The 24,066-nt window shown below is 56.4% G+C and overlaps 1 protein-coding gene across 3 annotated transcripts in view; it reads right to left on the minus strand.

Moving 5' to 3' along the window:
- The window catches only part of GFRA2 (GDNF family receptor alpha 2), a 93,888-nt gene extending 80,463 nt beyond the window's left edge, over window positions 1-13,425 (minus strand). The window contains exons 1-3 of one of the 3 annotated variants that reach the window (XM_021072826.1): window positions 12,661-13,425; window positions 7,211-7,525; window positions 580-663 (exon numbers count right to left, since the gene is read on the minus strand). In XM_021072826.1, the coding sequence (XP_020928485.1) occupies window positions 580-663; window positions 7,211-7,525; window positions 12,661-12,700 (439 nt within the window). In that variant the 5' untranslated portion in view covers window positions 12,701-13,425. The remainder of the gene's footprint in view (window positions 1-579; window positions 664-7,210; window positions 7,526-12,660) is intronic. The other 2 variants (XM_021072827.1, XM_021072828.1) reach the window with 2 other exon arrangements.

A 24,066-nucleotide genomic window follows, 5' to 3' on the forward strand; every position in this document is an offset into this window, starting at 1 on the left:
CTCACTCCTCAGGCAGGTGGAGCGGGAGTAAACAGGGAGCAGGGGCTGCTGCAGAAGGATTTGAGAAGCGGAACTCTCAAGGGAGAGGGGCATTTCAGCAGAATGGATGGTGGTGACAGGAACGCCAGCTCCCACGTGGCCGGCGGCAGGCTGAGCCCTTGAGCACCACTGATTCATCCAGACCTCGTGTCTGCCCGAGGTGGATGGTTCATTCCAATCCGTGATCATCTGCTGGCACGGCATCCCCAGTGAGGAAACTGAGGCCCAGAGAGGTCGAGCAGCTCAACCCAAGTAGAAGAGCTGGAAAGAAGGACCCTGCCAGGCAGGACGGGTGACGAAATGGAAGAGTGACACCAGGTTTCAGATCCAAGACCTCCTGCACGGCGGACTCCCTTCCAGGCAAGTCCCACAAATGCCTTAAGCCACACACAACCTCTGGCGGGCTCAGAGTTTCCTCTTTACAGATGAGGCCCCAGGCCTGCCTGGAGGGCGGACGCCTGAGCCAAGCCCAGGGGCTCAGGCCACCAGCCTCGGGTACCCAAGCAGACCTGGCAAGGCCCCAGCACCGAGCCCACTCACCTGAGAAGATAGAAGCAAGTCTGAAGATGTCCGAGAGGCGGGCGGTCACCGGCTCGTAGGGGGAGGCCTCGTAAAACTCCTCGCCTGGAAGAAAGAAGCAAGCGTGTCAGGTCCGGGCTCACGGCCTCCCGAAGTGCTGCACAGGGCAGCTTCCTGTCAAACATGTCACACGAGTGAGGGCTAGCTCTCCAACCACAACAGGTCAGCACTACCCGCTACGTCTCTCTCGTGACCTCCCTGCGTGTCCCGGCCTCTTCTAAGGACTTCCATGTGCTTCGGGAAGGAAGGTACACGGGAAAGGAAAACCAGCCTCTGGGAGGCCAGGTACAAATCCGACGACATGAAGCCAAAGGACCCGCCACACTTATTCAGTACAGCTGCCTCATGTCACAGGAGAGAGTTCCGAGGTGGCCCAGAGAGGGGAAGCAACCTGCCTGAGATCACACAGCTTCTCCTGGCGGACTCAGAGCCAGACTCCGGCCTCCGGATCCTCACCCTAGCCTTCCCTCCCATCACGCCAGGCCTGCTCTGCCCAGGCTTAAAGGGACAGGATTTCCCCCTTGCTTCTCATCCTGCCACCAGGAGAATCTGCCTGGAGGGTAAAGGTCGGGGGCCGAGGCCTGACCCCAGCCCCTGTCTGGCTGCCTGCCCTCAGCACTCCCTCCCTGTCTCCCCTTCCACCTGCTGCTCTTCAGCCCTCCCTCCAGGCGAGCGGCAGGAGAGAAGTGGCATGAGGCTGCCCTGGAGACCCACCACCACCTCAGCAGGACTCCCGCCCCTCCGCCCACGCCGTGGCAGGAAAGGAAATATCCTCCTGAAACAAGCGGTGAGGAGAAATCAATGGATAATCACTTGGACTGTGTGGGCTGAGGGGGTGGGGACACAGGTGATGACCACAGCCTCACACATTGATTTCCCATCCACCCAGGGCCCAGGGCAGGAACCCCCACTAAAGAGAAGCACTGCTGGGGCAGCACCATGGGGGCCACCTGCAGGAAGGTGCCGGCCTCCAAAAGTGGGGCCTTAGAACCTGCCGGCCAGGGGATCCTTCAGCCAGGCCCCTGAGCTCACCCCGAGGCTAGCCCTCCAGGACCAAGCATCTGTCTGCTGCACCTGGCAGATCCCCAGGAAAGGGTACAGAGCCCCAGAGGACACAGAGGAAGAGCACCCCCTTCCTAAGGCATAAGAGAAACGGCCTGTCCTTCACTTTACCTCATAGGAGCATCTTATGGCCCGTCCCACCCAACACCCCTTAGGCACAGGGGATGCCCGCTGGCACCTGCCCACTGACCTAATCCAAGGGCTGCTCTTTCTTTCGGGCCTGTCTCCAACGCTACCTCCCCCCAGGGCCTGCAGGGCCATCACAGGCCTGTGTGATCTCAGCTTCGCCCACCTTACCCACCGGTATTGGAGCAATTCCCTGAGGTGGGGTTACCGCCATGCTCTATATTGCAGTCAAATAACATGAGTTTAAGAAGCACTTTGGTAATAAAAATGATACTACACTGCATCTCCTCATGCCTGCATTATGCACTATCAGAAGGGCTTTAGCTCTACCAATTCATTTAATCCTCTTCATTTCTCTACAGGGAAGGCACTATATATATATATTTTTTTTTTCTTTCTTTTTCTTTTTTTTCTTTTCTGGCATTTTGTCTTTAGGGCCACACCGGTGGCATATGGAGGTTCCCAGGCTAATGTTCTATCAGAGCGTAGCCACCGGCCTACGCCACAGCAATATAGGATCCAAGCCTCGTCTTCGACCTACACCACAGCTCACGGCAACACTGGATCCTTAACCCACTGAGCGAGGCTACGGATGGAACCCACGTCCTCATGGATGCTAGTCGGGTTGCTAACCGCTGAGCCACGACGGGAACTCCGGGGAAGGCACTATTATTCGCCCTATTTTACCGAGAAGGAACTGAGGCACAGAGAGGCTTTGGCACTTGCCCGAGGTCACACAGCTGATAATTGGCAGAGCCAAGTTTCAATCCCAGGCAGTTAGCTCCAGAGTCCAAGTAGTTAACCATTATGATTACTTGCTCCAAAAATAAAAAGTGTTATTGAAACCAAACTGCTCTTACACAAGTACTGCTGTTGCTCAACGTTTTCACAGAACAGTCTCCTGCCGACTGGTCTGCTCCCCCAGAGTAGCGTCGTCTGTGCGTCTCCCTAGCATCTGGTGCAGCACTGTGCCTGGGGACGCATCCACTAGTATGACTGACTGGGAGGGGGTAGGGGATGGATCTCTGGGACCAAAGAGCCTCCTGAACAATTGCTTGGGAGAGGCCCAGCCTTTTTAAGTCAACTTCTGCTGCCCAGGCCTGCAGCCCAATTCCTAAGCAGGAAATCCTAGATCTGCTCAGCAGCCAGACTGAAGCCCAACCTAGGATTCAGATTCCACACCACAACCTGGGAGATGACACCCAGAAGAGGCCTTTGCTCTTCATGTTTGCAGGACTAGGGTAACCCTGAACTTGAGGGTCACCTTGGGAGAAGGCAAGAACCCCCAGTCTCAAGTCCCCCATGCAGCCAACAGTGACAGCCCCACTGCGTAAATACTGCTGGTGATGGCAGCGGGGAAGAAGAGACTAAAGCCCCAGCTCTCCCCCGGGGAAGTGGAAAGGGGTCTGGATAAGGGGTCAGGGCCCTGGTCCCACCTGCAGACTGCTGTGTGCCCTGGAAGCCCCCTCTACCTCCTGCATCTCAGCATCCCCACCAGCAGGATCTCAAGGCCCTTTGCACTTGGGACTGACAAGGAGCTCGGCAGGGGCCATGCTTTTGCCACCACCAGCTCTGCCCACATGCTGAGGTCCTCCATCTACACAGCAAGGTGCACCTGAGAGACAGGAAGAAGGCGGAGCCAGGTCTCTGGGGAAGTGCATCCACCAGCTGGGACCCAGGAGAGGCCAGAATCAAATGGCAAACCCAGAGTTCCCGTTGTGCAGCAGCTCGGGTCACTGTGGAAGCACAGGTTCAACCTCTGGCCCCGAGCCATGGTTTAAAGGACCTGGCATAGGTAGGATTCAGTCCCTGGTTTGGGAACTTCCTTATGTCGCGGGTGCGGCCATTAAAATAAAATAAAAAAATTCAAGCCCAGGTGGGTCTCTCCTCTCCTAGGTCCCTCCACCCTGGGGCCCGAGCCAGGTTATTAAGGGTCTTAAAGAACAGGGAGGGAGCGCCCGCAGCCTCCCCAGGAGACACTGACCTGTTCCCTCTCAAGAAACTCCTGTCACTCAGAGGAACACAACCGGCTGTTAGAAGGCCTCTGGGCGGCCCTGGGCAGAAACCACCTCCGGCCCCAAGATCCAGGGGCAGGGACTGTGCAAGATCCAGAGGGTGGGGGCAGGGCTCTGCTGTTCTGAACCCAGGGGAAGGAAGGGTCTCCCAGCCCGCACACCAGCACAGGGACCGCTGATGCACACAGCAGGTGCTGAACCTACTACCGAGTAACGAACCAACAAACCATCTCAAGACCTAGAACCCAGCGGCTCCCATCAGACCCTCCTGGGTGGAAAGGGTCTTAAAGATCTCGACACAGAGTGGGGCCTAAATGCGCATTATGTTATTGTTATCAAACCGCCTCAGCGGCCTGACCCCAAGCAAGGTCCCTAGTCCCTGGTGATGTCATTGGTGGTGTCATCAACGGAGTCAGCCCCAAGGGAAGGGCCTCCGGTGGCCCACCAGGCTCTCTAGCTGGCAGCTTTTCCATCTTGCCCCTGTCCACCCTGCACCTGCAGGACCCCATGCCCAGCGTACTGCCCAGTCTCCCTCGGGTCGAAACTGAAGGCTGCAGGACGGAAAACAAAAACCTGAACAACCCAGCTCGCTGAATCAGGGCCTTAATGTTCTGTGTGCCCTCTGTGGGGGCAGCAGCGGAGAGGGGCTGGGGACCAGGACAGCTCCTTGTCTCCCGAGGAACAAAGTCCCCAAGTCTGGGACCACTTCCCTCTCTTCACTAACATCTAGTTCTAGCTCCGGGTTGCTAGAAATGGGAGAAGTGGCCACCCCGATTTCCGGGCACATCTGAACCCTCTGGGCCCCTGGTCAGGGATCCCTCGCTATCCAGGCCCCACCCGGAGCCCAGTTTCCTCCTTTCCCCTCAGATCTCAGGGTGACCCCCCCAAAGGGTACGGCAGAGCATCCCTTTCTCTTCTTTGCCTCAGCCTCTCCATGGCTACTGCCCTATCTTAGAATTTATACCACTCAGCTCTCTTGCATCTTTTTTTTTTTTAATTCTTTTCAGGGCCACACCCGCCACATATGGAGGTTCCCAGGCGAGGGGTCAAATCTGAGCTGTAGCCGCTGGCCTACACCACAGCCACGGCAACGCGGGATCCAAGCTGCATCTGTGACCTGCACCACAGCCTGCAGCAATGCCAGATGCCTAACCCACCAAGCGAGGCCAGGGATGGAACACGCACCGTTATGGACACTATGTCAGGTTCTTAAACCTCTGAGCCACAACGGGAACTCTGTTGTTTAAAAAAAAAAAAAGGGAGTTCCCGTCGTGGCGCAGTGGTTAACGAATCCGACTAGGAACCATGAGGTTGCGGGTTCGGTCCCTGCCCCTTGCTCAGTGGGTTAACGATCCGGCGTTGCCATGAGCTGTGGTGTAGGTCGCAGACGCGGCTCGGATCCCGCGTTGCTGTGGCTCTGGCGTAGGCCGGTGGCTACAGCTCCGATTCAACTCCTAGCCTGGGAACCTCCATATGCCGTGGGAGCAGCCCAAGAAATAGCAACAACAACAACAACAAAAAGACAAAAAAAAAAAAAAAAGTCATCCTTTGTTCTTCTCCTGTCTTCCCACCAAAATTCGAGAAGTTGTTGTCCACAGTCATCGTGCCTGGCTCCCTGGCCCCCAGGTACCTCCTAACCAGGCTTCTGCTCCCAGATCAGCCCAAGGGCCCCAGGGACCCTCCTGCTGGACCCTCTCCTGTTGGATCTGAAGTCTTAGAGACTGCTGCCACCCCTTCCTCTGAGAGTGAGCTCCTCCTGAGGTGTCTTGCTGTCCTCCCACTATGCCCCCAGAGCCCCCTCAGTCACCTTGCAGCCCATCTTTAAATGTCAGGCTCTGTCCCCGACCTCCTCCCAGTGGGACTACACCCACTCCCTTGGCTCGGGTTACCACGTGCAGGCTGATGGTGACTTCGAATCCCCTTGTCCAGTCCCTGCTCCTCGCCTGAGTTCCAGCCCGGCATGCCTGGCTGTCCATAGGGCAGGACCGAGGGGCACATCCCCCAGAATACATTCATCTCCCAGGCACCCCCAACTCGAAACCTTCACTGGGATCAGCCCCATCACCCACCCAGCTGCCCAAGACAGAACACTGGGCCTCCCTCACTCCTCCAGCCCTTCCCCGAGACCTGTTGATTCTACCCCCGAGCAGCTCTCAGTTCCTCCTTTCCTGCCACTGTCCTCAGTCAGCCGCCATCACCCCTGGCCTGTGTCACAGCAGTGGCCCCCAAATACGCTCTCCAGCCTACCCTCCTCATTGGAACCACATGAACTGCATCCTAAGCAGAGATCAATTGCGTAAAACCTTCCAGAGGAGCTGCCCACCAGATCTGTACCCCCTCCCATCTCTCTACCCATCACCACTCCCACTGCCCCTACCCTGCAGAATCATTAGCAGGTCTAAAAGCGAGTCCAGCCAACCTGAGTTGCGTGTAGGCCTTTGCCCAAGCTCTCCCTCCACCTCCACACTCTTCCCATGTACCTGCACCAGGTAACGGCAGCTCACCCTTCAGCTTCACCTGGGAGGCTGCCTCTTCCAGGAAGGCTCTTTAGATTTTGTAAGAAGGGGCCAGATGTCCTTCTCTGGCATTGCCATGCCACCCAGGACTTTCTGAATGACACCACCACATGACAGGGAGCCCCTCACTTATCTGCAGCCCCCTTGCCCTACTATGTGCTCCATGAAGGCAGAGGCTGCCTCAGCCATTCTCAACTGTTCCCCCAGTGCCTAGCAGTCGGTGTCCTCTCGGTAAACGCTGCTGAATTGATAAACGAACACCTGAGCCGGATGGCCGGCCAACCCTCCACCCTCCAGTCTGGAGGGGGAGGAACTGGGGGAGGTGGTTGTGGGGGAGGGGCTTACAGGTCCTTGATCTTGAAGGCAGGCTTCCCCAGGGCCATGGGACCTGATGCCACACACTGCCCCAAGCCTTCTTGAAGGCAGGTACAGGGTCAGGAAGCCATGTGAAGGGCAGGCCCCCCGGGGAGCAGGAAGGTAGGAGGGGGGCAGTGGGGCGTGGCAGGGGCTGGTTTGCTCACCTGCAAACCTCGCAGCTCTGCCTGCACACGGCCTGCCCTCATCTCTGTCCTCTGCGTCACTTCTCCATCTCTCTGGGCACCCTTGCTCACCTTCTCTTGTTACCACTATGGTTTACGCCCCCTTCCCACCCCCATCCCCCCTCCTCCCACCACCTCACTCTCTCTGCTCAGCTGCCACCCCACCTCTTCCTTCGCCTCTCCAAAGACATCTGTCCTAATTCAGGTGGCTACTTCCTCTGGGTTCTAGGTTCCCCGGGAGGCAGGGAGAGAGAGCTGGCAAGCCCGCCCCATGACCAGGCCCTTCTCAACAGCCCCTTCCATCCCGGCACCCCGTTGAGGCCGGCAGGCTTACCCTCGGTCAGCCCCAGGTGGATGCTCCAGTAGATCTGCAAGCACTGCAGCTCCTTCTTCATGCCCCGCTTGCAGCGGCAGTCGTAGAGCGGGCTCTCCTGCAGCACCTCCAGGGCTGCCTGGCACTCCTTGTTGGCCAGCATGGTGTTGCGGTCCCGGCCGGCCAGGCACTGCCGCAGCGTGCGGTAGCGGGAGCTGCAGTTGGATTCGGCCGCGCACAGCTCATTGGCCCGGACACAGTCCACCGGGGGGCGCCAGCCGTGGAGCTCGGGGCCCTGCAGGGAGGAAGGGCTGGCCAAAGAGCGGAGGGTCTCGTCTGGGTGGTGGGGAGGGAAGACAAGCGTGAATGAGGGCCACCGCCCCAGGCAACGACCCCAGAGGCAGACCTGGGGGCTTGGGCCCTCCTGGGAACATCGCACCCCTCCACTGGGCACCTGGAGGCCGATTCAAGGCTGCCTTCCCCCAACAGAGGGTCAAGGGAAGGGCTGCTAAAGGGGCCCAAGATGCCACCATCCCTGCTCAGACCCAAAGGAGAAAAGCTACCCTCTGCCTGGGCTCTACCAGACTCTCCATCCTGCGGCCCCGGAGCACCACCCTGGGCCCAGAGGCAGAGCACAGAAAAGTCAGAGGCCTGAGCAAGACCATAGACAGTCTAAGAAGCCAGGGGGTCAGAGAAGAACGCCCAGCCTTGGCCAAGAGCAGGTGGCTGTGGACCCCCTGGGGTGGGCAGAGGGGCACCTCCCTGTCAGAGCACCCAGGCCTCCTCCCAGAAGCCCCGGGGACCAGCCAGAGGTCCGGCCAAGGCACCCAGCAAAGGCTTGAGGATGGCAGGAGATCAAGAACCCTCACCGCCTGTTCAGCCCTTAGAGACCACAGAGTCAGCGCCCCCATTTCACCTTGGGAAGCTGGGGCCCAAAAAAGGGGGATGACAACTCAAGGCCCCCCAGACCCACAGACTATCCAGTCTGAGTCCCCAGACTTCACGAGAAGACCGGGAGAGATAAGAATGAGCCTGTGATCTGAGATGAGCCTGGAAGGGAAGCACTGCCCAGCCAGGCCCAGGCCGCCACATCTTCCTGTCCAACAGAAAACACACCCTCGGAGCAAGTGCCACCCCAGGCCCCACCAAGGAACATGCTGTGGACCTAGCAACTCCATCCCACTACCACCCATGACTCACTTATCTCTCTCTCTCTCTCTGCTATTTCTCTTTTTCTCTTCTCTCCTCCCCACCCTCCCCTGAATCCCCCCTCCCCTCTGTCTCTCCTTTTTCTTCTTTTTCCCAGAAGCCAAATAAGAAGTCACTTGCAAGCTGACTCCCTCACACAGGAAGCCTGGCCTCCCCCAGTGAACAAGCAGGAATCCATCCACCCTCCTCCTCCATGGCCCTGAGCATCCAAACCCCCAGTATTTGGGAGGGTGGGGATCGGGGAGGGAGATTCAGGGGCGAAAGGCAGCAAAAGTGCCTTTGGTCTTTTCAAAATCAAGCTCCCCAACGGTTTCCTCTGGACACAGACATCTTCCCAGTCCCCTGTCCCCTCCAAGCCCCTCACTCAGATCCCGCCCCACAAAAAGGCCCAGAGTCAGGACTGGCTTTTCCAAGGCCCAAAGAGTGATCCGGGAGGCTTCCTCCACTCCACCCTGCCCCCAAATATAATCAGACCCTAGGCAGAAACCCCCACCACCACCAGCACTGAATCCCACAGAATCTCCCCATCTCTACCCAGAACTGCTACTTCTCACTCCTTCCCCCTGGAGGCCCTGCTCAGGGGGCAGCTACCACAGGGAGATAGCGACACCTAGAGGCAGAGCGCTGCATCTGGCGCCCCGCATGCAGACGCAGCCTCAGAGGGTAAAGGAAGCAAAGAATGGGCTCCTAGAGCGCGGAGAACAGGGGGTGGGCCTGGGATGGAGAAGCCCTCAGGATCCGGAGCAAAAGGCTTCCCTTCTCCGGTTGACCATAGCTCTGCTTCAGGACAGGAGGAGCCGGCAGCCATGGCCAGGCTGAAACAAGACCCCTGAAGAAACCAGCATGGAGTTGCGTGCATGGGCAGTGGGGCCCCTGCCCAGAGGCGTGGAGACGTGTCTTCCGCCCAAGCCCAGGGAGCAGCTTTATTGCCCTGAGTCACCAAATTCCTAAGCCCCTGAGCAGGACTCACGTGCATCTGGGCCATTCAGAAGCAGCTGTGCTGACCCAGCCTTGCTGGTCCCTGCTGCCCCACCTAGCCAGACAAACGGCCAGCCTGCTAGAGCCTCAGGACTGGCCCAGCCCTGGGCCTTCCACTGACTCTGCTCATCCCAGCATCCCAGCAGGCACCTCCCTACCCACCTTGGTTTCACCTGAGGCTTCACTGTCAGGGATAAACTGAGAAAAGGGCATCCGCCACCGGCTCAAAGGTCGGAACATTAGCCTGGGGAACTGGGGCAAACAAGGACACTTCCTCCCTACCCTACAGGTGGGGTCTAGAGCCCCAAGGCACCATCCTTACAAAGCCCAGGGCTCCTGTGCCCAAAGCAAAAGCTTCTCTATCCTGCCAGCTCCCGGGCAGGGAGAGGCTCTAAAGAAGGTCGCTGCCTCTTCTGAGCAAACTGCCCCCCCCCGACTGTCACCTCTCCCTGACTCTTCTAAATGACATCAGTCATGAGCCCCAGAACCAATCAGGCCCGCCTGAGAAAGTAATCATGGCCACTTGGCACCTTCGGCCAAGAATTCTAGGAGCGTAAAGGTTGGAAGGTTCCCTGGTGATGTTTCCAAGTTCTAGATCAGGAGAAAACTCAGATCCCTGAAGAAATGCAAAGACACGGGGAACAGCTTTTAGAGACACAGGGGGACCGAGAGACCACACAGACTTACATCCGCCCTTGGGCATCTACTTGCTCCCACAAGAACAAGAATGCCAGTGGGAAGTGGGCCCTCTGACCAGCCCTGGTGCCCCATCCCATCACTTTCCCCATCTCACTTTCTCCCTGAGCTTGTCAACACTGAAGGTCAGGATGGCTGGGCCAGAAAGGCTTCGCCTTGGCTTCATCTGAGGCTGCACTGTCAGGGATAAACTGAGAAAAGGACATCCAAGTTCTCACGGAGAACCGTGGGAGGGGGACACCAAAGACCCTTCCTTACTCCTAGGAACATGCTTCTCCCTACTCCTTCCTGAAAACGCTCCATACCGCGGCCACCTCTTAAGCTCTAGAAAGGCCTCTCCCCCAGGCAGAGTTTCCAACTAACTCCCAACTGTGAGCACTCTGCCAGGCAGAGGCCCTGGAACTGAAATTTCCTTAACATCATCCTACCCCTAGTTCTTGGCTGGCCTGACCCAGAGCCTTTCAACATCCTGGGGTCTCTCAGGTCACCCCTCACCTCAGCTCTGGAAAGGGGCATCTCAAGGGAAGGGAACTGAAAGGCTGTGATGAAAGAGGATGCTCACCCCCCCCCCTTACCCCCTGTTCCCACCAAGTCCCCAGCACACCTAGGTCACTTGCACAGGGGAGCAGTCACTCCCCAGGCCTCTCAGCTGGGACAAGCCTGCTGCAGAATGGGGGCAGGGGCTGGGCCTAAGGGTGACAGGGGCCAGCGCTGCTCTCCTGCCCCTCACCCCAGGGACCTCAAGAGGTACCCACACCTGAGAACCCTGCTGGCCCAGAGTGTATGCAGCTCAGGAGCAGGCAATCTGGCTGCTTTTCCTGAAACACAATTTTCTTTTCTTCTTGGCCCTGCTCCTTCTTGGCCCCAGAAAGCTGGGTTTTCAAACCAGCACTGAGAGAAAAGGTCAGGTTTTCTAATAGCCCCTTCGGAGTGAGAGTCGGCTTGCAGGGGGTTGCTGAGAAGGAAGGGCTGCAGAATTCGAAGCACCAAGCACCAGGGGCCCAGAGCACGGTCCCAGCCTCCTCCCCTCAGCCCCTCCCACCCTGAGAAAGCTGCCCAAGAAAAGCCACCTCTGGCTCAGGGAGGCAGGGCAGTGAAGGCCACACCCTAGAGCAGGGCCTTGCCCCCTGGGGAACTCAGGCCTGCAGAAGGGGAAGAGAATGGTCTGGCAAATGGCCCATGGCCTGACCAACACCGTCCTGGTCAGGAGGACACTTATGAGACACCCCCTGCTATGCATCTTACAGTGACCTGCACCTATCTCCCAGCCGTCCCCTTTCCCCTCCTCAGGGAGGGAAAGGGTGCCCTCATGACCCATCTGAACAGCCTGGCTTATCCCTGGCTACACAGCAGGCCAGGGTGGCAGGAGCAGCACCCACATTGAAGCAGATGTGTGCTCCTCCAACACGCACGCGTGCACACACACACAGACACGCACACACACCCTGTTACCTGGTCCCCTCTCTGGAGCACCTACTGGGGCAGCAGCCTGGCCTGGGACTCTGGTCAGCACACAGCCTTGCAAACACCCACTTTTCCTAACCTCCACCCCCTTGAACGCTCTCTCCATACCCCCTGTTTCCCAAGCAGCTGAGATTTCACATAGCATAAAAAGGGGAGCGAGGAGCTGGGAATTCTGGATGGGAAAGAGACTGCCCAGGTTCTGGGACACCAGGCCGCCCCTCCTCCCCGCCCTTGGGGGAGGGGGCTTACAGAATGAGCAGTGCTCTTTGTTCGGACCTGGTTTTTTCCCTCACCTCCTCCTTCTTCACCCAAGGAAGCAAACTTTGGCCTCCCTCTCGTCTCTTCCCACCAGCTACGGGGTCCCCTGCCCCCGAGGCGGCAAAGTGAAGGCAGAGAACAGCGGCTTGAAACCCTCCCCTTCTGCCCACCGGCCTGGCTTGAGTCCGTGCGGGAGGGCAAAGGGTGACTGAGAAACTTGAAAAGTATTCCAGGGAGTGGAGCCGCAGGGAAGGGGTTCGGAGAGTGGGAAGCGGGGTGCATTTTCCAGAGGCTGATTGGCAGGTGGGGGATGGCTGCCAGCGCTGCCCTCACAGATGTCCAACCGGGAGCTCCTTAGAAACCCATTCCCTCCGCCGCGATGGACTCGGGGAGCCGCCAGGAAAGGTGGGAATGGCATGATTTTTTTTTTCTCTCCCCCACACTGAGCCTCTCCCCTCCGTCCTTTCTTCCAGATCAAGAGTTAGATTTTTTTTTTCTTAAGTTGCCGCAATTTGAACCCATTATTTTGAAGGAAATGAACGCTATCACTGCGTGTGAGTGAGCGAGTGTATGTGCGTGCGGGTGCGCGGGGCTGGTCTGGGTGTTCCGAGTCTCCTTCTCAAGCCCCTGCGTAACCAGCCAGCCGCGGCTCCCGTCCCTCCTCCCGCATCCTCGCCGCCGGCCCCGCTCGGTTCCGGGGCGCCCGGGCCCGGCTCGCCCAGCGGCGCGCTCTCCCCGCCATTGGGTCCCCCACCGGCGCCCCGCTCGCCCCCCGCGTTCCCGGCTGCTAGCCGGCGCCCGAACGCGCGGGCCGCGCTGCCCCCGGGCTCCGGCGGACGCTGCCCTCGTCGCCCACAAGTACTCACCTAAAAAGAAGAAGAGGCAGAAGGCGTTTGCCAAGATCATGTTAAATAAATCCCACAGTTTGTCTGTCTTTCTCCCTTGGATTAAAAAAATAACAACAATAATAATAGCCAAGCTGTGTTAATCAGCCCCAAATCCAATGCGGCGATCCCTGCTAGTCCACCCGATGAAGATCCTGAGTCCTCCGATTCTCGCCACTGGCTGGAGGGGATGGAGGGATGGAGGGCGGCGGGCCGCCTCTCAACGCCCCCTTGCCCACTAAAATCAAATATACACGTATCTATGTGTATATCTGCTTTCCAAGCCGACAGCCGGTCCTCAGGTCTGCCCTCCCCTCGGCTCGTCCGGGAAGGCGCGAGTCCCCGCGGGTCCGATTCTCCTGCGCTTCCCGGGAGGGGTCTGGGGCGGTGGGGAGAGGCGACCTGAGAGTGAAGGGCTGGAAGGAAGCGGCGAGGGTGGGGGTCAGAATAAAACGCAAATAGGAAAGAAATCCACCGACGGGTGTAAGCGCCTAGGAACAATCCAGTGGGAGCTTCGAGGACGAGAGACCGGAGTCGCTTCTTTCGCACAAGACGAAGGAAAGATTCAAAAAAATCTTCTCCCGCTAACCCTTGCTCGTGTCACTTTTCTAATGGAATTCCAGCGACCGTGTGTCTCTGCGTACGTGTGTCTTTCTCTCTCCTCTCCCTCCCTCTCCTCTCCCCGGCTCTCGCTCTTTGCTCCCGCTCTCTCCGGCTCTCCCTCGCTCTCTTCTCCCTCCCCCTTCTCCCTCTCCCTGCTCCTCCCTCCGCCCGCCCCCTTCCCCCTTCGCGGCTCCCTCGCCGCGGCTCTCGCGCCCGCGCCCCTCTCCTCCGCCCGGGGCTCGGCGCTTGGGCTCCCAGGCGCTGGCGGCGCGGGGCGCGGGCGCGCGGCGGAGCAGCGATACTCTGCAGCGGCGGCGGCGACACGGCGGTGGCGGTGGCGGTGGCGCCGGAGAAAGCGGGCTGAGAGGAGAGCTCCGCCGCTGGCTCCCTCTGCTCTGCCGCCCGCCCTTCCCCGGATTGACCTGCAGCCTTGGCCGGAAACTGACCAGCTCCCCCGGCAAAGGCTCGGGCTCCAACCCAAACCCACCAAAGCCTCCGCACCCTCCTCCTTTTCACGCCGCGCTCCACTCCTCACCCCCTCCCCGCCCGGGGCGGGCTGCGCCCTCTAACGCCCCCAGCTCCCGCCCCCGCGCCCCGGCAGCTGGCTCCGGGAGGCCAGGGGAGGCTCAGCGGAGGCCGGAGGGCGTGGAGTCCCGAGTCCCGGCATCATCCCGGGGGCGTGGGGGGAAGGGCTGTAGAAAAACCCCGGCTTGGGAGGGGGCTGCACTGTCCGCGGACAGATGCGTCCTTCGGCCAGGGAGCGGAGGCAGAGTGTCTCCCCCAAGGATCAAGGGAAAAGAAGAACCCCTTCTGACGCCAGCCCTCAGCGTCCCCCCGCAGCCTGCCTGCCCGGGTAGAGCCCCGCGTACGCAGACACGTGTGCTCTCCACGCGGAGCTCGAGAACTTTCCCCGCACGCCCGCGGCGCGCTCTCCCCCCTCACGCCCCAGCGTCGCAGCCCTTGGAGAGTCCCCTTCCCCACTTGTCTCCCTTCCCCTGGTGCGGGAAGGAGACAGCCGAGCAGGGGCGCCCTGAGTGCCTTCTCCGAGGCCGGCGAACCTCCCCGAACCGCGCAGGAGGGATCGGGTATGGCGCCAGCACCCCATCCCTGCGGGAGCGCCCTGGGACCAACCCGAGCCAGGGTTCCGTGCCAAGCTCGGCGCTTGGCGGCGGGCTGGGCTCCGGGGAGTTCTCCGGAGGCAGGCGGCAGCTCCCCCTTTCTGAGGCTCGGGGCGGGGTCCCCTCCCCCATCCGGGAAGGGGGCGATTGATCCATCTGTCCAGGGGCCGGGCTCACCGGCGTGCTTTAGTCACGGAATTTATTGTAAACGCCCAGAAGCACCAAAAAGGAAGCGTCTGGCTGGGAAAGGGCTGAAGAAGAAGTGAGATTGCGGACATGTTCCGGCAAGAGGCGGCGAGGAGGTGGGCTGTGGACACGCGCAGGCACACCCACGCACACCAGGCACCCCAGTTGCACGCTCCCACCTCACACATCCTCAGCTGCGTTAGAGCTGCCCCGCATCTCTCGGCTCCCGCGCACACATTCCTGCACACAGCTCCGCGCGCGCACCCCTATGCTGGGTGGGGTACACACGCAGTGACTCGTAAACTTCCCGTGCTACCCAAAACTGGATCTGAGCTGGATAAGGTGTTTTTGGTAGTGGCTTTTAAGATGGATTTTTAAATGAACCAGATTCTGGAAAAGAGTAAATGCTAGAAATGGACCTGGGCGTGCAGGGAGGGATCACTTACAAAACCGGCGGCCTTCGCTATTGGAAAAGCTAGAGGGAGCAACTTCCGTCTTGCGGATTTAGGCGGGAACGCGGCTTTTCCAGCCTAGGAAGCTCAACGCTGAGGGTCCCCTTTCAATGCTTCACATTTGGCCCATCCTGGGACAGCGGCCCTGGCTCTATCCTGTCCCCCTGCCATTGAGTGGTGCCTGCTTGGAGGCATGACCCTAGTAGGTTAGTGGAGGACCGGGGTCAGGAAGGCTTGGGGATTGGAGCTGGAGAAAGTCGTTTTGGAGCTGCCCTCCCTGTCATTCCTCCCTGCCTCTCTAGTTCTAAGAAATGCCTTCACATCTGACAATGTTTCCTGCTTCTTTAAGCTGGGAGACTTAAGGAACAGATCAGGAAGAGTTTAGGTTAAAGAAGATGAAAACCTGGTAGGAATTGTACTGCCAGGCTGTCTTGGACCAGAGGCCAGCAAGGTTGGGAGCCTGGTGTAAATAAACTTTCTCCCTTTTCTAGGGCCTTCTGGGTTGCTCCAGTGTCCTCCGTCACCCCCACATTTGGGTATCCCACCTCAGATTTTCCCTCTCCCTAGGGCTCTGTCCAGGCTCCAAAATTACTGCTTGGCATATTTCTCTCCCTCCCCCTCCGCCAAAAAAAATTTTTTTTAACTTTCTTTTAATCCTAGATGGATGTAAGAAGGAAAATCCTCTGAAGCGTGTATGGAATTTTGTTGAGAAAGGGACAATGGACGCTCAGGGATAGCATCCACTTATTTCCCATAAAGGCAGCGGGGGCGGGGGGGGATTTTAGTAGCAGGAGGACTTCAGGGACTCTGGGTTACCCAGCCGACACAAGGACAGTGACAACACCAACCAGACCAACATTCAGCTTCATGTGGCTGTGGGGCCCTCTGACACTGGGCCACATCTTCTTTCCTTTCTATACACGCGCCTCTCACTACATCTCTGCTCTCTGCTGACCCCACCCTAGACCTGAGCTGCCCTTAGATATGGCAGCATCCAAGCATCACCCTGGGATTTCCAGAGCACTTCTTGTATGTAAGCTACCCCTGCTTCGTGCCAGGATCTGTAGCAGAAACACAGATGGACAGGTACTAGTCATGGGCAATTTAATCTCTCTGAGCCTCAGTTATCTCATCTATGAAACGGGGATTTTAAATCCTCGTAGAGATGAGATGCTATACACAGAGCAGCTCATCGAATCCCTGGCTCTTGGAAAGCTGTTGATCAAATGTCCTCTCTTCCCTCCAGGATCCAGATGATGAGGAACCTGTGACAAGGCAGAAAAAGCTAAGAGGCAAATGCGAAGCAAAGATAATAAAAGGTTTCGGGGCTCAAAGGAAAGAGAAACAACTTTGTTAGAGGGTCAAAGGTAGGAGATTTTGCAAGAGGGAAGTCATAGAGAAAGGAGTGACTCTCAGGAGGGGTGAACAGATGCCCTCAGGTTCAGGAATACAACACGTTCACACACCCTCTCAGACTGTGGTCTCATCAGCTTCAACCCACCCAGCCGCTCCTGAGCCTCCTGCCCATCCAAGACGGCCCCTCTGCCATCCCGGATCCAGGAGTTACAATGTGCAGGGAAGGGAAAGAGGTCGATTGGACTGTTTGTTTCTTACCCTTCCCTCGTCTCTCTAGGCCTGCTCGCCTGGTGGACTAGATTCTCTGGAGGGCAAGAGCAGCAGGGCAGTAAAAGGACTAGCACAAATGCAGGCCCACCTTAGGATGTACGCATCTACAAACATGTGATTAGCCACAGAGCATCCCTGACCAGACATGTGGTACTCCCACTAGAATCTCATCCCTTCTTCTCCTTCTGTGAAGCAAAGAAGGCTGAGAGCTCCCTTGCCCCAGAGACAAAGTTCAACCAAGAATCAAAAGGAGGTGCCAGTTAAGATGTGTCAGAAACCACAGAGCTGGCAAGTGGAGGTGCTCTCAGCCATGGCACAGGCAGGACTGCCCCTGCCGTGGAAGCGTGCACAGGTAGAGTTGGGTCCCAGTCCCATGGAAAGACTTGAGAGACCAAAGACACACTGGGGCCAGGGGAGAGAGGAAGGGTTAGGACCCGTGGATTTCAGGAGAATTAGCAGCGGGAGGGAAGATGTGAGCTGGACCTAAAAGGATGGTAGAATTTTGCTGAACACAGAGGACAGCGCGCTGGAGAGGGGACAGCATCGGCAAAGCACAGTGGTAAGAAAGGTTCAAGGAACAGTCCAAAAGTTGGGAGGATCCAAGGGCACAGATGGGGAGGGACCTGGCGGAGATCTGGAAGGTCCGATTGGGATGCAGTGTGGAGGATAAGCTTTCAAGGCTTCGCCCTTGCTCCCCTAGGAGCCACTGAAGGTTTCTGAGCCGCCCAGTGGCATGAGAATGGTGTTTTGGAAGATTGATCTGACAACTCTGTGAAGGATGGAGACAAGAGACCAGTTTTAACAGTCTCAGCCTGACATAACAAGGGACCAAAACAGGTAGGTGGGGACAGGAGGAGGGGGTTGTCAGAGGTTCAGTAAATTTGAATCAGCAAGATGTGACAGATTCAACACTGGACAGAGAAGAGAATTAACTTTTACTCAAACAATGACCAGGACAAGGGAAAGTGACCAGACCAGACTTCTCACACATTTGTTATTGGAAAAAATAATTAAGGTAGCCAACTTTATGGCAAGATACATGTTGACATTCCTTTAACTTTTTTTTTTTCGGGGCTGTACCCCTGGCATATGGAGGTGCCCAGGCTTGGAGTTGAATCAGAGCTGTAGCTGCCAGCCTACACCGCAGCTACAGCAATGCAGGATCTGAGCCCCATCTTTGACCTACACTGCAGCTCACAGCAACCCTGGGTCCTTAACCTACTGATCATGGCCAGGAATCAAACCCACATCCTCGTGGATACCGCTGAGCTGCAATGGGAACTCCAATGTTCATTTAATTTTTATAATAACTTTGTGGGGTAAGTTACTATTGATAACCCCCAAAAAAGTGATTTAACTTGACTAACGTCATATTTTAAGTGGCAGAACCAGGATGCAAACTCTGGCCGTTGGGATGCAGGGTCCCACCGTGGTAACCTCTGCGCCCTGAATAAATAAGCAGAGTGGCAGCGCTCTAGGCTATACATTTTCATGTCCCAATTCAGAGCATCTTAAATATACCCTTTCTCTCTTCTTGCCCTCTCCAGCAACAGAGTGATGAAATCATGAAAACTAAAATTCTTTTTTTTTCAGCCGCAGCATATGGAAGTTCCTGGGCCATGGATCGAATCCAAGCTGCACCTGCGACCTTCTCCACAGCTGCAGCGATCCTGGGTCCTTAACCCACTGCATCAAGCCAGGGTTCAAACCAACAATGCCACAGAAACGAGCCGGGTCATTAACCCACTGTGCCACATCAGGAACTCCTGACATCTTTTGTGTATTTCCTGTGGCTTCGTCTGGCCCACTCCTTGGAGTTCAAGTCAAAAGCCTAGAAAGGATCCTGTCTTACCCTAACACAGACCATAGTGTCCAACTCAGTGCCCTGGGCCTAGGTCACGGTCCTCCACAAGCTTCCCCAGCCCTCTTCCAGCCGCCTTTTCCCTCCTAATGGCAGGCTGCCTGACTCGTCTCATTTCCTCCCCACAGGGCCCTTCATGTCTCTGAGGCCCAGCCTGGCCAGAGGGAACTAGCCTGGGAATGGAGACCAGGAGGGATTTAACTAAACCTTCTGATGCCCAGCGTGAACAAGGCTGCTGGGGCAGGGTGGGTGGGACCGGGGCTGGAGGGAAGAAATGCACACTGCACTCAGGGGCATTGATTTCTCTAATTGATTTCGGTCAATGTTCCCATGCTTCATCGTTCTCTTTAGAGGTAGGCACCGGCAAGAGGTGGGAACCTGGCTTTACTTAGCCTCTCCCCAGAGCCTCAGAGACCTCTCTGCAGCCCCACCCAGGCCAGGGAGCCCCCCCGCTCCCCCAGCCCCCAGGGTAGCCCATTAGAAGCTATTGCTACAGCAGACATGCAGGAATGCAGATGGGAGTTATTCCGGCAGGAAGCCGTCAATACCACCTTCTGCGGCTGTAGCACCTCAGTTTCACAACTTCTTTCTCCCTGATCTTGAAGCCCTTACACCATCCTTTCTCCCGTTGGGAGGAAGGCAGGGCGGAATCAGCTCCCCCTTCCAAGGGAACAAACTCAGGCTTGAAGATGGTCCGTGACGCGGCCCAGGTTATGATGCAGCCAGCAAGTGGCGGAGCCAGGACTGGAAAATAGGTCCTCCCACACCCTGGGCAAGGGAGCTTTCACCTTCTCCCAGAGAAACCAAGCATCCAGCCAACCAGGACTCCAGGCCTCTCCGCTGCTCTCTCCCACACAGGAGATGGTAGGGGAAAGGGAAAAAGCACCGAACAATTTCTGGCACTTTGTTTCATCCGGGACGGGTCTGGGGAAAGGCTGCTTCTCTAAACTCCTCTCTCCCCAGAAATGGCAGGTGTCCTGAGAAAACTGAAACCCCACACCTCCTCTGCCCCCTTCACGCTCCCCAATGGCAGCAGGAACTGAGCTGGGAAATGGCCCTTCTGATGAGCTGCTGTTGGTTTAAAATATCCCACCCGCTACTGTAAGCCTCTTCCCCACTGGGCCTGGCCACATGCGCTCTGTCCAGGCTGGCACCATCCCGGCCACGCCCCAGCATTGTCCTGGTGCCAACCCTGCACTTGGCAGACCCCAGCTGCCGGGAACCACCCCACAGCCTCTCTCCTGAGCACTCACACCCACCCCAGCCCTCAGGCGCTGGCGATCTGCCAGGTTACCCAAGGTCAGAAGCAGAACCCAGGGAGAGGGGCAGTGATTGCTTCTGCCAAGCTGCGGGGAGCTGCCTCCTGCTGCCTAGAGCCCCCCAGGAGAGCTCTCAGCCCCAGCGGCTCCCCGCAGGGACCATGTCTTTTTTTAGCAAAGCCTGGTAAGGTGGGTGGAACATCAAAGCTGGACTGTCACTTGAAGGGCTCAGCTCCATCTCCAGAGACTGGAAGGCAACTCGCAAGAGGTTTGGACACAACCTGGGACCAGAATGTCCCTCTCTGAGCAGACATGCCTTCTTCCCCGGACCCAGAGGAACACGTTGACCTGTGGGCACCCCCTCCCTCACCCCACCTCTTGCCCTGGGAACTTCTTTTCCCATCATCCAGAATGTTCTCTCTTTACCCCCACCGCCCCCATGGACCAGTGCTTTCTTGCTATTGTGTCTCTCTTGCTGCTCCCAGGGGGAGGGGTGATACTGAACCCGAAAGGATGAATTCCAATCATCATCAGCCCTCAGGCTCTTACGGAACCTTTCGTGACAACAATAATAAACTGCCAACAAGTCCACGGCACTCAACAACTCACGAAGCTTTTTTCTGTAAATTCATCTCAGGCCTCCGGGACTGCCTCGGGGGTGGGCATTTTTCAGAGGAGGAAACCCAAAGGCAAGGCACCAGGTGACTTGTCTGTGATTACAGTCAGTCAGTGGCTGACCCAGGACTGGAACCCAGTCCTGACAGATTTCAAACGCCCTATTTGGGCAGTGGCCTTTGCTTAAACACGTCAGTAAAATAAAATAAAAATAAGATACTTTGGGAGTTCCTGCTGGGGCACAGGGAGTTAAGGATCCAGCAGTGCCACAGGTGTGGCATAGGTCGCAGCTGCAGCTCGGATTTAATACCTGGCCCAGGAACTTCCATATGCCACGGGTGTGGCCAAAATAAAATAAAATACTTTTCAATAATGAAAACTAAAACGATTTTACACAAACACTCCCCAAGACAGGGTCCTTCCAGGGCCCCCATTCTCTGGTTCCAGTCAGCTTGGATAATTGAGTTGTTCTCTCACCTCCCTGTGACTCCATCTCCACAAGGATGGAAAGTGTGAGGGGTCTTCTAGAAGTTCCCTTAGACTGTACATGTCCCTGGACAGCGAGCTGCCTGTCAGCCTTCCCGGCAGCAGGCCTGTGGGGGTGCTGTCGGCCCTCAGCAGAGTGGGCCAAGCCTGCTCCCATCAAAGCCATCCCAGTCTCCACTCCTATCCCCCTGCCCACATCCTTGATCCCCCACAAAGCAGGCTCTGGAATGGGCCCCTCTCAGGAGTCCTCCCAATGGCTGACCCTTGCTCCTTGGAGAGGCCAGGGCTGGCTGCACTAGGAGGCTGCCCTGCTGAGAGCAATGGGAGCTCCAGGATTCTGCAGCCTTCTTGGCCCTGGGGTGGTCCCATTTCTCCGTATTCTTGCCATCTGGCTCCTGGGGCAACACTTGACTGGAATGAGGGTGTGATTAGGGTTCAAGGTCCAGGTTTTCTGTTTTTTGGATTGTTTTGTTTGTTTGGGGGGTTTTTGGTTTTGTTTTGTTTTATTTTGCTCTTTAAGGGCCACACCCATGGCATATGGAAGTTCCCAGGCTAGGGGTCAAATCGGAGCTACAGCTGCTGGCCTAAGCCACAGCCACAGCAATAAAAGGATCCAAGCCGTGTCTGCGACCTACACAACAGCTCACAGCAATGCCAGATCCCTAACTCACTGAGCAAGGCCAGGGATCAAACCCACATCCTCATGGATACTTGTTGGGTCATTACCACTGAGCCTCAACGGAAACTCTCCAAGGTCCAGTTTTGACCTGGGCGTTCTGACAGCCCGGGAAGGAGTTCGGTGCTGTTTGGAGGAGTAGCATCATGCACAGGGTCGGCCCTCAGTAAGGATGTCCACGTTGGAAGAAATAACAAAAGGAAGAGAAAGAAAGGATGAATTCTGGCACGAGCCAGCAAAGTGTCCTTGGGAGCCTCCAGCTCAGCCCCCAGCTCCACAAGGGAGCTCAGGGCCCCTGGGATGTGCTCGCCCTCCCTGCCAGCATCACAAGAGAGAAGGAAGATCAAAGGAGACACTGAACTTGAGGAAGTGCTTGGAAGTATGTGTGGCCAAGCTTTGCAGATGCAAGGAGCAGTCTGTTTGGAGCTGGCCCACAGCCCAGGGGAATGTCTGGGACTACCCTCCCCCACCTGCTTCAGGGATGGTGAGCAGCCCACACCCTGCACCCTGCTGGGACAGCTCTTGCTGTTCTAGTGACTTGGAGATAAGGTAAAGAGGAACACTCCCATTTCACAGATGGGAAAAACTAGGCTTCCAGAGCTCAGCACCACCAGACTCTGTCAAAAATGCCTGTTTCCTTGTTTATACTCCTCAGGGACTCAGCATTCTGGGGAAACAGGACCTATGGCTTCTTCATCCCCATATCATCAGAGGCTGGCACAGTAAGTGCTGTTGAGTGAAAGAATGAACCAATGACGTCTCTTACTTGGCATAACCTTAGTATGGAGATTAGGGCCAGGATGGCTGACCTGGTTCAAGGCACTTATTCCCTGTCCCTGGGCTCACTGGGTGAATGACCTATATATAAATGCTTTTTTCTCATCCTATTCTGTTCTTTTCAGGAAAAATTAATAAATTAGACTGGAGGATTTCTCGCTCTCTCTTTTTTTTAACCATTTTAGTTCTTTTCTTTCAAACTAGACTGGCCTATTCCCTTCGCTGTAAAGTCTAATTCTGCTAAGACTTAGTACATTAACGGAAGTCAGACTCGATAGAATTCCTCATCTACACAATGAACTGTCTCGCTCTTACTTGATAGCGTGTGATTCCCCCACTCCCACGGTCTGTCCAGTGATCCCAGCAATTATTCAGTCTGAAGACGAAACCTTGGTTCTCTCCCAGCCCCATGAAGTGCGGCACGGAGGCACAGCCCACAGAGAACAGACACTAGTGCTGGGAACGTGGGGCTCCCCCAGGAAGGAGCTTCTGAACAGAGGAAAGAGCAGAACTGGGCTCACGCCCCCCAACAGGTGGTCAGCGCCCCGATCAGCTCTGGCCCTCTGGTGGAGGGGATCCCCCAGTGTCCAGGCTTGCCTTTCACCAGACCCAACGGTTTCCCATTTCCTTTTGGCCATCTGCCACTTTGGAAGGCAGTCTGAAAACCCATCCTAAGCCAAGCGATAATCTATGTATGTTAAGACTTGCCAGTGTGGAGTTCCCGTTGTGGCTCAGTGGTTAATGAACCCAACTAATATCTATGAGGATGAGCGCTCAATCCCTGGCCTCACTCAGTGGGTTAAGGATCTGGTGTTGTCATGAGCTGTGGTGAAGTTTTCAGATGCACCTCAGATCTGGTGTTACTGTGGCTGTGGCGTAGGCTGGCAGCAGTAGCTTGGGCATTTGACCCCTAGCCTGGGAACCTCCATGTGCCTCTGGTGCGGCCCTAAAAAGACAAAAAAAAAAAAAAAAAAAGTCTGTAGTAGCCAGTGTGTCCTTGCATTTTGTAGAACTAGCAAAACTGATAATGATCCTTTTTTTGTAATCAATCTCAATCAATCACTGAATTCTTTAATACCTTCTTGGTACTCCTCTCTGACACATATGCATTTTAAAGAAATGTTAAAGAACAGAGAGATATGCATTTTAAAGAACAGAGAGACAGGCCTTAATGTGAGGTAATGGCTCTAATAGTAGAAATCAGGCTCCAGGAGAGATTCAAATGAGATCCGAGAAGGCTAATCTGCATCTGTGGCGGTTTCAGCCACTCCCCTCTGCTAACCGAGGCAGATACTGTTAATCGATCGCAGATCGTAGCGAAGACTTCTCAGAGCAGTGTGCTGGCAGCTACAACCAGTCACTTGGGTCGGAACACAAGTTCATCTAGTCCACTGGCAAGTGTGACTCAAATTCTGAATGCCCCCCGGTTCTAAGACCTGGGGTTGGAGGAGGTACCTGTGAGTTGCTCCCTCCACCCTTCAAATCACACCATGGTCTGACCCCCATATATACCTGGCTGGCCAGGAGTGTCCCACAGGACTGTCCAAAGGCTTTTCAAAAGAGAGAGACCTTCCCACCCCCTCAGGAGGACAGGGAAGTGGAGGGTTGGAGCAAACCTATGGTGCCAAGAAAAATGATCAGCTTCTGTTGGAATCTGATGACTAATTAAAACCAATCCCTGACAGACTTCCTGTTGTGGCTCAGCTCAGTGGGTTAAGACATAATGTCC

This window comes from Sus scrofa, chromosome 14 (assembly GCF_000003025.6).
Source record: "Sus scrofa isolate TJ Tabasco breed Duroc chromosome 14, Sscrofa11.1, whole genome shotgun sequence".
Lineage (NCBI taxonomy): Eukaryota > Metazoa > Chordata > Mammalia > Artiodactyla > Suidae > Sus > Sus scrofa.